The sequence below is a fragment of the Egretta garzetta genome, unplaced genomic scaffold (assembly GCF_000687185.1).
Source record: "Egretta garzetta isolate BGI_Z169 unplaced genomic scaffold, ASM68718v1 scaffold258, whole genome shotgun sequence".
Lineage (NCBI taxonomy): Eukaryota > Metazoa > Chordata > Aves > Pelecaniformes > Ardeidae > Egretta > Egretta garzetta.
In genome coordinates this window covers 2,866,149-2,879,736 of record NW_009260413.1, presented here as the reverse complement: position 1 = coordinate 2,879,736, position 13,588 = coordinate 2,866,149, and the positions used below count along the sequence as shown (strand labels likewise).

General features: G+C 38.9%; 1 protein-coding gene across 2 annotated transcripts in view; it reads left to right on the top strand.

Annotated features, from left to right (window-relative positions):
* Positions 1 to 13,588, top strand: part of NR3C2 (nuclear receptor subfamily 3 group C member 2) — a 208,062-nt gene that overhangs the window by 110,008 nt on the left and 84,466 nt on the right. For both annotated transcript variants that reach the window (XM_009643645.2, XM_009643646.2), the window contains exon 2: positions 5,600 to 5,739. In XM_009643645.2, the coding sequence (XP_009641940.1) occupies positions 5,600 to 5,739 (140 nt within the window). The remainder of the gene's footprint in view (positions 1 to 5,599; positions 5,740 to 13,588) is intronic.

Here is a 13,588-nt window from a genome sequence, read left to right as displayed (position 1 = left end):
TGTATGCCTCTCTGCCAAACGTTGGAGGGTAAATGTTGCTCTGCGTGCATGCAGGTGTGTTGCTGCTGAGGCCCAGGGGTGGTTTGGTTTCAGTGGTCCTTCTGTAGCTCAGCGTTCATGAGGTCCCACGTGACTGCCTTCTCCTCCGAAAATCTGATCGTTTCATCTCTGCACCTTTTCACTTCTCTATGCTTTCTTGCTCTGCTGACAAGAAGATTGGTTTATATAGTCTGACATTTAAGAAATACCATTTTCCAGTCTGCTAATCTGCTTTATGCAAGTCGTTATAGGAGAGAGACAGGGTGCCTTCCTGCAGCGAAACTTTTTAAAAAATTCGGGCTACACAAGGTGAAACTGGTACTGGGTCGAACCTTAGCATTGACAATTAAAACTAGCAGCATAGAGCAAAATCTGGGAGATGATACATGCCACTGGTGGAGGTTGTGTCCAACATGATTATGTAGAGGTTACATAATCTATTGGACAGCTTTTGACTAGTATAACATTTTCTAAATACTTAGTCAAGTTATCTTGGGCAGTGAAATTACTGTTTCTATGTGAACATGCACAAAAACAATGGCAGTAACGTGAAGAGTAGGTGGTTATGCTATATACTGTGGTGGCTGAGTGAATGGTGAGTTAAAGGAAGATACTAGGCAAGCTGCTAGAGAAGTAACCAGTGAAAGGAAGCACTATAGGGATGTAAGATTAGCTGGGGAAACCAGGAGGAGTTCAGGGGAGTATTTGGAGGGGGAAGAGAGTACTTTTCCAGGATAGCATTGACATGGTAATCAGTCTCTAGATTTTAGTGCCAGGTTGCAAGGAGCTGTATTGTCATTCAGTGTGGGAGTTTCTTGGCTCCCTTAGGAGTGTCAGCTGGCCTGCCGTGTTGAGGTTGGTGAGGGCCAAGCACATGGGTGTGCTGCTGCAGTGGCATGACCGGCTCGGCAGCGCTGGGGGCTTTTGGGAGGCTCTTGGTCAACTCTTGGCTGCCTCCTGACCGTCTGAGCTTTCTTGGGAGTGAAAGGTGGGCCAAGCTCTGGTCTCCATGTCAGCCAGGCCATCCACATCATGGTTGTGAAATACCATTGAAATGCACAGTTCTTGTTTTGGGCCACAGGACGGTTAGTTTCAGTGTCTGTATGTGCAAAGGTAGCTATCGCGTTTTCGTATGCCAGTCCTCAGTAGAAGATGAATCTTGCTGGAGGGTACACCCCTTCAGAAATGAGATGAGAGGGTAGAAGGAAGATGCTGTCAGTCTCTGTGTCTTGAATCTCCTGATTCTTCTTCCTCTTAAAGGTTTGCTGGTTTGTTTTTTTTTTCTTTTGGTGAAAATATGACTCTGATCTCAACTTCTTCTTACCTTTGTTTTCACATAACTTTATTTATTGAGGTGTACCCAGGTTCCTTCTGTTTGTTTTACTACCAGAAAATTTCTGTGTGAAAAAGAAAAGTCAGTCATGTGGAATTCAGAAAGACTCATCTAGATCTCATAATAATAAAAGCGCTTGGAACAAATGAGTTTGAGATTCATATTGTGGCTTATGCTTCTTTGGAGCGCTTCATTTTTATCATCAGAGAGGCATCGTTTGTTTAAACTGTGTTCCTGTATGGCATCTGGTTTGAAAAGCATAATAACCTATATAATCAGCTTTTAAAATGCTGGATTATCTGTGGGTTTATTGACTCTCCTTTACAAAATCTGTTATTTCTAATTAATTCTCCATATAACTATTACTAAAGCCAACTTGCAGAGACACAAATGAGCTTGATGGCAATGGCTAGTCAAGGTCAGCATTTAACTGCCAGCATTTGCACTGTTGAGGATAATAAATCAGGTTTATTCCTAATCACATACCGTACAACGTGACAAATGTTAGTGGGACCATCTAAGCAACCATTTTACAAATAATTTTGATGATACATTTGGCATTGTTAAACTGCTCCATGCTGCCCTTGGCTGTAAAAGCATTGTGGTAAAATATGTATGGTCTGTTGGAGGTCCTGTAGAGTGTGTATGTGTATGGGGCGGGACTTGCTTTTTTTTCTTTGTGTTGTAAATAATGAGAGGTGTGTGAAAATAACACCACCTAATCAACCTGTGGAAGCCACTGGCTTCTGAAAGCAGTGATGAGTAGCCAGTTTTGTGCCATTATTTCATATTTCTTGTGTTTTCAGTTAGAAGTTTATTTTGAGAGTAGGTTGCTGCCCACAGGAAATTTTCTGGTTCAACAATAGTCCATTGTGTGAAAGTTTAAAAAAAACTGTTAAATATCAGAGCAATAGTTGTTAGGCTCTAATTTGGATTTGGGCAAACGTGTAAACACAGTGCTTTCACTTGATGTAAAGTTTAAGACTTAATCCTGCAGTGGCCCACAGATGTCATTCGATTTAGCGTGTCTGTGAGATAGATATTTGGCAGTAGGCTAATTGCTGTCCAGCGGGTCAATTGCAAAGTTCCTGATCTTTTTTTATGGTATCTGTTCTTATTTGGACCAACTCTTGTATTTTTCAAAAGACAGAACGATGTGTTACCTAGATTTCTCATCTGGAGCAAAAAAATCAAATAGCTCCAAAAAAACCCTAAAATTAAATTAATGTGTATATCTGTTATGACCAATTGAATTTAACACTTCATTTTTACCTATTAAGTGTTACTTGCCTGTAACTTTTCCTACATACCAGTTTATTTTAGGATTACTTGATAGAAATTTATGGGATGTTTCTGTGGAAGATTAATGAAAAGGGAAATATTTAACTTGGAGCATGCACGAAAAGCACTTTCAAAGTGGTGGGTTTTTTTTTTAGTGTTTGTCCCTATACATGTTATAGAGCTATACTGATTAAATAATGGGTTTAATAAAAGTGACGAATAAATAAAGTGTGTTTCTGTGTCATAAACACTGGATATCTGGCCTTGAAGTGAGGGTGGAGAGGCAGTTTGTTCACCAGTCAGATGTTGAAGCGGATCTTGTTCACCATGGCCAAGTTGCTGAGAAAGGAATGACAGACAGCCTGAACTAGGAGAGATTTAAGAGGAGGAGGTATAACCATCCAGGCGTGCCTCGTTGAAAAAGAAAAGCTTCCATGGAGAGAACGGCTTAATCTGAGGTTTAACAATATGATTTGAGCATGGGTTTTGGATTCAGCCTTTTATTATTTGCAGGTATGTGCAAACACCACTTTACCTTTGTATGAGGTAATACAACAGCATTTTGAATTGGCAAATACTTTGGTGTGGCACGGGTGAAAAAGAGCATAAGAGATTTTAAAAACAAGCCAAATGTTCATTAGAAGACAATCATAGCTAGGAGGAGGAGATTTAAGTATCAATGATTCTTTGCAATTGAGTGTTTGAGAATTGCTCCATTTTGGATATGCCTATTAAGAACAAAAATACCTCATTTGTGTTTTAACCTATTCTACTTTAAAACTGATTAAAAGGATGTATGGGAGTTAATTGAATTTTATTCCAGAATGTTAAGTTTCCACCTGTGATGCTGTGGCTGAGTAGTTGAATACATGCTTTGTATTCAAGCTATACCTTCACCTTTCAGCTATATTCAAGCCCTTTGTTTAGAGAAGCACTGTATAAAATATGCTATAAAAAAAACACACTGACCTTTTTCAGGATAGAAAGACTACGAAAATTTTTGCTAGTCTTATGAAGGAACACGCAGCATCGAAATTACAAATGCCCTGAGACATTTTGGTGGTTTGTCAGAACTGAAATGTCTCCCTTCTCAGACAAAATACCGCCATTTGCAATGAAAAAGGAAAAAAAAAAAAAAACAACACCAAAAAAAAAAAATTTCAAAGAGCTAGTTTTCCAGGTTATTGACATTTTCTCTAGAAAGCAGACACTCTTTGAAGAATTTTGTTTAGTAAGAGGCTTAATGTTTTTCATGCAGTATGAAACGTGCTAGAGGGAGAAAGTCCTGTTCTTTGCCTAAACAAATCCAAATGCAGAGCTGAATACCAACACAGTCTTGGCAAATCCTGAAGAAGGATCTACCCTTTCCTTAGGGGTAGGTTAATGCAGTGTGCATGGCTGTGACTGTGACTTGAGCACACAGAACTTACTTTAACAGAGATTTGGTGAGGTTTTCCTTTGTCTCTTTTAACAGATGAGCTAATGCCATCACCTAGCAATTACCAAGTAGTGTGATGTTACGTAATGAAAGTATAAATAGCATGAGGACTAAAACTAGTAAATCTAACAGACTAGTGAGCAGACAAGAGCAGGAATACTATTTGGAACATTTTGATTAGCATCTGAATGCTGTCATTTAAAAAGACATTTAGATTTGATATTACAGTAGAGCTGGAGGCCAGGAGAGTTGTGGTCCTTGATCTGGAGTGACATTCGTGCTGTGCCCCTGGATAAATCATTTGACCTCTGTATACCTATTTAAAGGAAGATAGAAAATGGAAAAGGGCAAAATTGGAATTTCTTAAGCAAGCTGGTTATCTTATGCTTGAGTTAAGACTACCTGTGAACTTCATTTCCCAATCACTGACCAACAAATAGCCTGTGACCTGCAATTTGAACTATCAGATTATTTCACCACCAGTGTGAAGTCTTTTAGGATTGTTTTTGTAGTTGTTTGGCAGCATTTGGAGAGAGAACATGTGAAGAAATGCAAGAGGTCACGTTTACCTGGAGAAGAGAGGCTATGTGGAAGGAAAGGCTCTCCCCAGCCCTCTGGAGGCGTGGGAGGGATCCAAAGCTTTCATCTCCTTCAGTATCTGGCATGTTTCTCCAAGCGTGCCGATTACATTAGGGTGGCGCTGCCAGTTCCCAAGGGAAGAAGGGCGGGAGGAGACTCACTGCACCATGAAAAGTGACTTGTTTGTGAAGAGCGCTGTCTTTTAGAGTTGCCAGTGGAGAATACTTCCTAAAGATACCTTCAGAGAGTCATGGTTTAAAAAAAAAAACCCAACAACAGAAATGCCCTGTCTTTCAAGAAGGTGGTAGATGGTTGAAGCTGGGTTTGCAAGATGCATCGGTCTGCAAAACTTTGGGACCGTTTCTGAACCTCCAGTGCTGCTTTTCTGGGACCTACAGTCATATGGAAGGGTCTTCTACACTTGCAGAATGTAAAAAGGCTTCAAAACTACTTCGGAAGTAAGGGGTAAGAAGGAATGCAGACAGGAGAGTACATACCACTTTGCTGCACTACTTCATAAAATGGTCTTAGCGGTTTTATTGCAGGTATTCCTTAGCTGTAAAGGCTTGAAACAAACAGAAAGAAAATTCATAGCTATCAGGTTGTTGCCACAGTGGTTGGTTTGTTTGTTGTTTGTTTCTAGTTTTAATCATCTGCTACCAATAAATTCTACTGCCCTTGTGGTAACTTCTCACATTAATGTTGATATATTATGGGTGTTTTAAAACACACAGTAAAAATATTGTACTTACTAATTAAAGCAATTCATGTATTCAACCAGGCATTGCCAGGAAGAGTTGTGGTTTCCTAATTGTTAGGTGCCTTGAACAATATACCTGTTATAAATTCTTAATTGAACTTTGCATTATGGCCAGTGCAATTTGAAATATTCATAGCTGTTTTTATTTTCTTTGTTTTTTTTATTCCAGCTCTTCATTGAGAAGTGTATCAACTGGATCTTCAAGACCTTCCAAAGTGTGTTTGGTGTGTGGAGATGAGGCATCTGGATGTCATTACGGGGTGGTGACATGTGGCAGCTGTAAAGTTTTCTTCAAGAGAGCAGTAGAAGGTAAGAAAACACAAAATAAAAAACATCAACAGAAAAGACAAAATGGGGGGGGGTGTAATAAAAATATGCACACACACGCACATATATGTTTTCCTATGTGCTTTCTGCTGTTGATAAAATTCTGTGGTGTTAATCTGAAAAAAAATGTTGAATGAACTCCAAGTACCTGTGGTATAATTTACGTAGGATATGCCAGGGTGTTTTGCAATGTACACCTTCTAAAGGATGTGCTGTCATGCTTCATGCTGCTGCCGAAGCAGGCTTTTTCTCCACCCCTCCAAGTGGATTTTTGTAATTTTTAATGGTCACAGATACAATTGATGTGTAAACATACTTCTGCTGCTCCTGTACTGGAGGATGAATACAGTTGTCTCATCGTGCTTTGGCCACCTTATATGACAGCACAATTCACTCACGTCGGTTATCTCCCTGTGGGTACCTCCAGAGCTTTTGACTCAGTAATGCATCTGCTTTGGCTTTCAGTAAAAGAGAAGTGGCTTTTCAGTACTGTGGTAGATTGGTGAGGAAGCAGGAATTGATCATGGTGCTTTTCTCAGAGATTGTTTTCTTCATTAAGGTCTAGGACTTTCATGAGAACTACATTTTGATAACTTTGTCATCACGGGAGTGTTTTGCTGGCATCTGCCTATTTTATGTTAATTATGGCATAGCTAGTCTTTCCTGGGCATCTCAATAGAAAGAAGTTAGGATCACTCAGAGTGCTGCAGGACCTCTGGTAGGTATTGCCTCTCCGTGACTTGGGTTGTTAGGGTAAAAGAAATTGACCTTTAAAGACTTTGTAAGCAACTTTTTCAAGTGATAAAAAATCAGTTTTTAATACTAAAAGAATAGGATTTCATGGCATGCAAAGGACATTACTGTATATTTTTTTTGAAGTCTTTGCTGATGAGTAGATGTTCTTAGAACCACTGTGAAGCAGGTGAAATCTACTTACTGATTTATTTTCATGAAGAAAAACCTAGAAAGAAGAAAATAGGCTCTTAATATGGTGTCTGGCTTGTGCACTGAGAATAGGGGGACAGTGTGTGATGTGATTAATTCCTTCTGTGATCATTAAATCTGCTGCTCATGGCAATAAAGATTTAGCTCTCTGTTAAATAGACCTGGAGGGCTTGTGCGTCATCGAAGTCAAGACCTCATGTAATATCTCTCTATCAATCTATTTATCTATCATAAAAAGTGTCAATCTAATTGAAACGAACTTCCCAAAGTTAGAAGGACGCAGAAAAGTTTTCTCCTTCCGAAAGCATTTTCTCTTACTGTTGTGCAACAGCTGACCTTGATGCCTTCATTCCCTGACTTCTTCCTTGAGTTTTTAGTCGCTTAATGTAGCACATGAACTGGAAAACCTTACCTATTTTCATGGAGAGACTTCCTCCATGTGCTTCCGCACCACATCATGGATGGGTCTTCAGACATCCATGTCTAAGCTGGCCTCTGACCATGAGGATGCTTTTTTGGTTTGGGTTGTGGTGGTGAGGTTTTGCAGCACCTGCACAGACTGCATGAAGTGACAGCACCTTTTGTTATCTTCCTTTCTCCTTTCCTGCCTTCCAGGAAAGCTTCATTCCCAGTCTTGAATCACTGTCATTTCAAGGTGCTGTGTATCTCTATTTACCATGCTCCTCTCTTTTGATGTCCTTCCTGACATAATCTGATGGATATCCCTATCCAACTCTACAGGAATTTATGAAAAATTTCCAAGGATTCCCTTTAGGAGTTAACAAAGTAGCAAGACTACGTTTCCAAGCCTCAGAAGCCAAAACTGTTAGGAAAGGATTACTCTGTAGTCAGGCATAGAAATACATTTTAAAAACACAGTTAAAAGTTATCAGTAATTACTGAATGTTTACGAGTTAAGCAAAAAACCTCAAAAAACGGAAGACAAAACAACCCTGTCATTCCTAAAAATTGAACATAGGTGTTTTAAATTAGCTTTAAATATGTTTTTTAGAATTATTATATTAGCGTACATTTTCCTGCCAGTGGTTTGGGAACACTGTCTAGATTTCTGCTTGATATGCACATGACTGTGAGCTCGCGATGCTACCAGTAGCATTGTTATGCAAACACTGAACGTTTGGCTTGCACTTTTCCGTTTTTATATATATATTTTTTGTGTGTGTGTATGCATAAAAGTACATTGTAGAGTATTAGCCACAAAAGGACAAAGCAAAAACATAGTATATATTTTGGCTCCACACATCCCAAAAGTATCAATGTGAATAAAAATTAGTGTAAGTAGTTTTGTAACAACAAAAATTTTTGCAGAGCGTTCATAAATTTTTCAGTTGGGTACCTGACTGCTAAAACAGCCCGTCCTGAGGTTTCCTATTTTAAATTAAATACTTGCAGTAATTACTCCGTATCATATGTTCACGAGGATGTTTTTAAAACTATAGTAGTTCAGTACACAGTATAAATAAAAAAATAAATCAAAGTTGAAGAACTACTATTGCAGATGCTGGGCATACCTGTCTTAGCTCTGAGCTGTAGCCATGTCCTTAAGTGATTGCATTCTTGTCTTTATTACAAAGAAGACAGTAAAACTCCCTCTGTGAACATAAAAACAACTTTCTGGGGAATTTATAAATGCAGTGGCTAATTTATTTGAGTAAAAATTAATTGTTCCCTCTCTAAAAGATTATAGTAAAAGAATAGAAGAATTCCTTGAGCTGCATTGACCATTTCCCTGAAATCGTGTGAATAGACTGTTTAAAGATTTATGATTTTTCCAGTTATATTTTACACACTTTATATGCTTGCACGCACACGTATTTCTTACTTGATTCACTAAACATTCTTTAGTAGAAAGTGGCATGAGAGATTATATTCTTTCAAAAATGGCCTCCTCTTCCAATTGTTATTAAATACGGTCGCTACAGCTGGTGCCATTTTCACAGAACCACAGAATGGTGGAGGTTGGAAGGAACTTCTGGAGGTCATCTGGTCCAACCCCCCGTGCTCAAGCAGGGCCACTTAGAGCCATTTGCCCATGACCATGTCCAGATGGCTCTTGAGTAACTCAAAGGATGGAGACTCCACCACCTCTCTGGGCAACCTCTGCCAGTGACTGGGCATCCTCACAGTAAAAAAAGTACATCCTGTTGTTGAGACAGACCCTCCTATGTTTCAGTTTGTGCCCTCTTTGAACAGAGCAACTCTTCTTCTTGAAGGGGAAGAGGGTTTTGGTCATTAGTTTCTACTGATTAAATGAAAGTTTTATTTAGTTTCATTTTAAAAGTTACATACTGATAGTCATTCAAAAGATACAGTGGGATGGAAATCGTGGGGGAGAGCCACTGGTGTTCAGGTGGAAGGACAAGAACAGGTGATGTAGTTGAAGATGTCCCTGCTCATTGCAGGGGGATTGGACTAGGTGACCTTTAAAGGTCATTTCCGATGCAAACCATTCTATGACTCCATGAAACAGGGAGGCAAATCGTGTCAAAAAGCATGGAAATGGAGAGAAGGGGGATTTGGAGAGAGGGAATGCTGTACACCACCCAGCTCTTTGGGTCTCGGTTGGAATTGCTAAGGTTGTCAGTGCACCTTGAACAGCTTTTGAACGCCAATTCCTTTGCACTCCTCTGAAATATTATAAAACAGAGGGATTATAAGAGAAAAGAACAACTGCATTGAAATTTATAAACATGAAAGTACACAACAACAAAGAGACTAAAGCTTGCATCTCCAATTACAAATCTGGTAATTGTATTCCCAGTGAATCTTATTTTGGGGACTTGCAGGAAATGTGTAGTGAATTTATGAGAAGGAGAGCTGTAGACCAAAAAAGTATTAAAATGGGTTTGTTGGTGAAATTTCAAAAGTAATTTCAGTTGGAATTCATTACAGGGATGTAAATTATCGACGTTCAAAATTTTGGTATCAAGTAAGCATGAACTTTTTGCTGACTGACTTGGTGAACAGAAGTCTGCTATGAGGAAATGTGATTGTGCCATTAATATAAATTTGATCTGCCTTGCAAACACTAAAATCCTTTAACCATGAAAGTGTTGATAAACGGTGTCACGGCAAAAGTTAAGACGTCTGTATTTATAATACATTTTTACCTAGAATAATTATATTGTATGATTTTCTAAATTACAGATATGGCCAATCGGAAAGTTATTTAAACTTTAATTTATAATCATTAATATAATAGTTATGTGCTGAAAATACACTATACTGTGAGGAAGCTTAAAGCATCTGGCCAGTCTTGTCTTCTCTTTTTCCACTGAACCAGCTTTCTCTAAGGAGAGAAACGGTCTTGAAGTCAGAAATCACAGCTGTTCTTGCGTATGCTTTGCATTTTTAGTCTTCATTTGTTCAAGTTCCAGACAAGCCTGAGGTAATCTGTCCTAAATCAAAATTTATATTGCTGCTTAAGTTGCTGAAGTTAATCTTTCATTCTTCCTTTGGCTTCAATGTAAGAAAAAAGGAAGACACTTTTTCATGTCCAAATGGTGCTAAAGACTACAGCAAAAATGACCATCATCTTCCAGTTATTTTGCATATTTGCTGGGAGTTTTTTGTCTACTTAAAAGGGAAGAATTAAGAACTTATATCATATTAGTTATAGCGAAGGTTGTCCTTTCTTTAAATACAAAGATGTGATGTTCAATAAATTTCAGATTTTGCTGCTGATTTCTGCTCCAGGAAGTTCACCTTAAAGCTAGTTCTGGTATTTATGTCAGAAGCAGATCTTTTTTCACCTGTGAGGTAGAAACACAGTACAGCAACAGAAGTTTCTAAGTTTGCATTCCTTTTCGCCTGAACCATTGCTATTTGGCTATTTAAAGTAGGGGGAAATTTGGACGAAGGAAATTTTTCTAAGTCAAATCTGATGTTGTCTTATTTAAAAAGCCTTCTGGATATAGTAAATATGCTGTGCACCTCACCAAGCAGCTTTGTAACAAAGAAATCCTACCTGTGCTGTGTGTTTGAACAGCAGGTTATCCAAGACTTCACTTCAGTAGTGGAAGGGATGAAATTTCTTTTGTAGCACTCTGCAAGGACTGGGGACGGCTGTGGGAACTGAGGTTGCCTCAGAGATAGGGTTACGGAAAAGAAGTGCCGTTCTTCATCTCCCCTTGTGCGAGGCTGCTCTGAGAACACAGAAACAAAACAACCTGGGCTGTAAGATCGAGGGTCCAACCCACCGGTCATGTTGGGTAACTCCCAGTCTGCCTTGTCAGGCACTGAGGCCAATCTTTTTGCTGTAACCAACGGGATCCAACAGCCTTCTAGAGACTCATCTGCGCATGAAGGATTGCAAGCTATTGCCAGCCTGAAAATTCAGTGGTAGAAAAATTCAGTTCTTTGGCACGCCAAAGGCACTGTGCAACTGTTTAGAAATGGGCCAGATGCATAACATCCCAGGGATATTTTTTTTTTTAAGTACTCTGTAGTCTCTGCTTCCAGAAGGTCACACAAGAGGAAAAGTTATATGTTATGCGTAACATGTTTTTTTTTCAGAAACAGGTAATCTTCCTGTGGTTTTGCCATGCACTGTAAGTGAAAGAACTTCCCAAGGCTCTACACCCTCCAGTAGAAAGTAAAGAGAAACTCAAGCCTTTGTATGTCCTTCCTATTTTTTTTTTTTCATTTGAATCGAGGTGAAAAAAAAGTATCAAGGTATGAGAATTTAAATGCTGGATTACATAGCTCTTGAATAATTTCCTTAATTAGCATAACTTGAATTTTTATAAAATACTGCTGGTGAACAGGGAAAGTTTACCTTATTGATCATTTAAAGAAGCAATATTTTTTTATGCTGTAGAAGCTGAAATTGATATATTATAGAAGGGCATTTTCCACACCATTTTGTAGTATGTGCACCCATCAATTTTGTAGGTCTGTATTACTAGAATTAATTATACATATGGTTCGTCACTCTCTGCTCTTCTGTTCATTCACTGTAATGGAGTCAGTGTTACTCCATCACAGGCTGCAATTTTCCTTTTATCCACTTTCATAAGGTCAATGGCCTCTCTAAATTTGACATCACTCAGTATAGATGTCCATATGTTTTCATAGAAATTTCTATGTGGGATTTGAAGTTGACTCTGTTCCTGACCTGTTGCAAGAATCTGTTTTACAACCTATCAAACAGAAATATTAGGTGAAGAGCAAGCAGATGGGTGATCTGATGAGGCAAGTGAGCTGGTCAAATTCATGTAGCAGCTGCTACTCTTACTTGATATGCTATGGTTAATAGGTGTAAAATAAAATTTAAATAATTAAGTCATCGTAGGTTTGAAGCTGCCGCCAGCCTTCCATGCTTTCATAGATACAGAAAGGATTTTTCCTGGTTTTTGCTTTGGCAGGCAGTGTTGCTCAGGGAAATGAAGTTTTCGTTCCTGCTCCTGGTTGGCTTTAGTTACTAGGAGCTTGGAATTCAGGAGGCTGGTAGGAGAAAGGAACTAGAAAGGTTTGCACAGTGACCCCAAAAAGGGGAAAAAAAACAAGCAGCAAGAAGCATGACACAAAAAAAGGGAAGGCTAGTAAAGGGTGGAGCATGTATTACAATTTAATATTTTAAAGCTGGGGAGGGGTGGCATGGAATGGGAGGAAAAGCTTTCCCTGTGGTTCTTGGAATATGTGGCCTGCATGAGAAACTCCAGCTGATGCTCAAGAATAAATTCTGGGTGCATGTTAAATGTGGAGTGCAACACTAACAGAGCAAGCATATTGTGGTAGCATGTCAGAAAGCGGGGATAGGCTCGGAAACCATCTAGGTGATACAGTCTCTTAGTTTTAAAACAAGCAAAGAATGGGTGAGTTTAGCAGCTGCAATGCCACAAAGAACCACAAGTTGGTTGATGGCCGGGAAAATTATTTGAAAAAATATTTTATATCAAGGAACCTAAAAATCCACATTCATTCCTTTCCAAAAGCTTTAATAACTTCTGTCCTCCCCCAAGACTTTACAACATTTGCAATTTCTTTGATTATAACTGTTATTTACCGTGTAAGCGGGTGTTGCTGTAAGGAGGGAGAGATTAGTACAAGGGTGAGAATTTAAATATGGGCTGCTGTCTAGCCTTGAAAAATGCTCGCATGATGCTAGGAGGTCTGCATGCAACTATTCTTCTCCTGCATTCTTTTGTTTGTCTTTCATTCTTTGTTTTATGAATACTCATTTCTTGACTGCTTCATCCATAAAATAACATAGTCAGCAGGTGATAGCCAGCCTGCACAAGCACAATATGCAGTAAACAGAACATATGCAGCAGTAAGGTTGCTTTATCTTGGTTAACGGCCCTCTGTCTCCACAACTTCAAGCATTACACAGGGCTTCACATGCTTCCCTTCTACATCCATATATAAGAGTGGAAATTTTGGCATTCTTACAATGTGACAGGGAGCTGAGTTGCTAATTTTTTATTTTTTATTTTTTTTTACTGTTTTCTTTTAACATATCACAGGGTAACATTTTGGTCGATCAGAGTCTTCACAGAGGTGGGATGGCCCTGTGAATGCATGCTGATTTAAGGTAGCCACAAATATTTTAGCTAACAAAAGTTCAGATCTCACAGCCATTAGTCTACTGTGTTCTTGAATGCTTCAACTGCCTTTTTATTTAAAAAAAAAAAAAAAAAAAGTATGGATTTTTTCCATATGGTGCATAGAAAAGGTAAACAGGGTGCTTTCTGGGAAATTCTTCTTTTAGGTAATAGTTCCAAGATGGTTGAGCCACTTGTGTAATGTAGTTATACATATCCGTATGCTCAGATGCACCGCGTATTTCAAGCAAACAGGGTACAAATGACGGTGGGAATGCTTATGTGGAGTATTGTGTATACTTCTGGTCACCAGTGTGTTA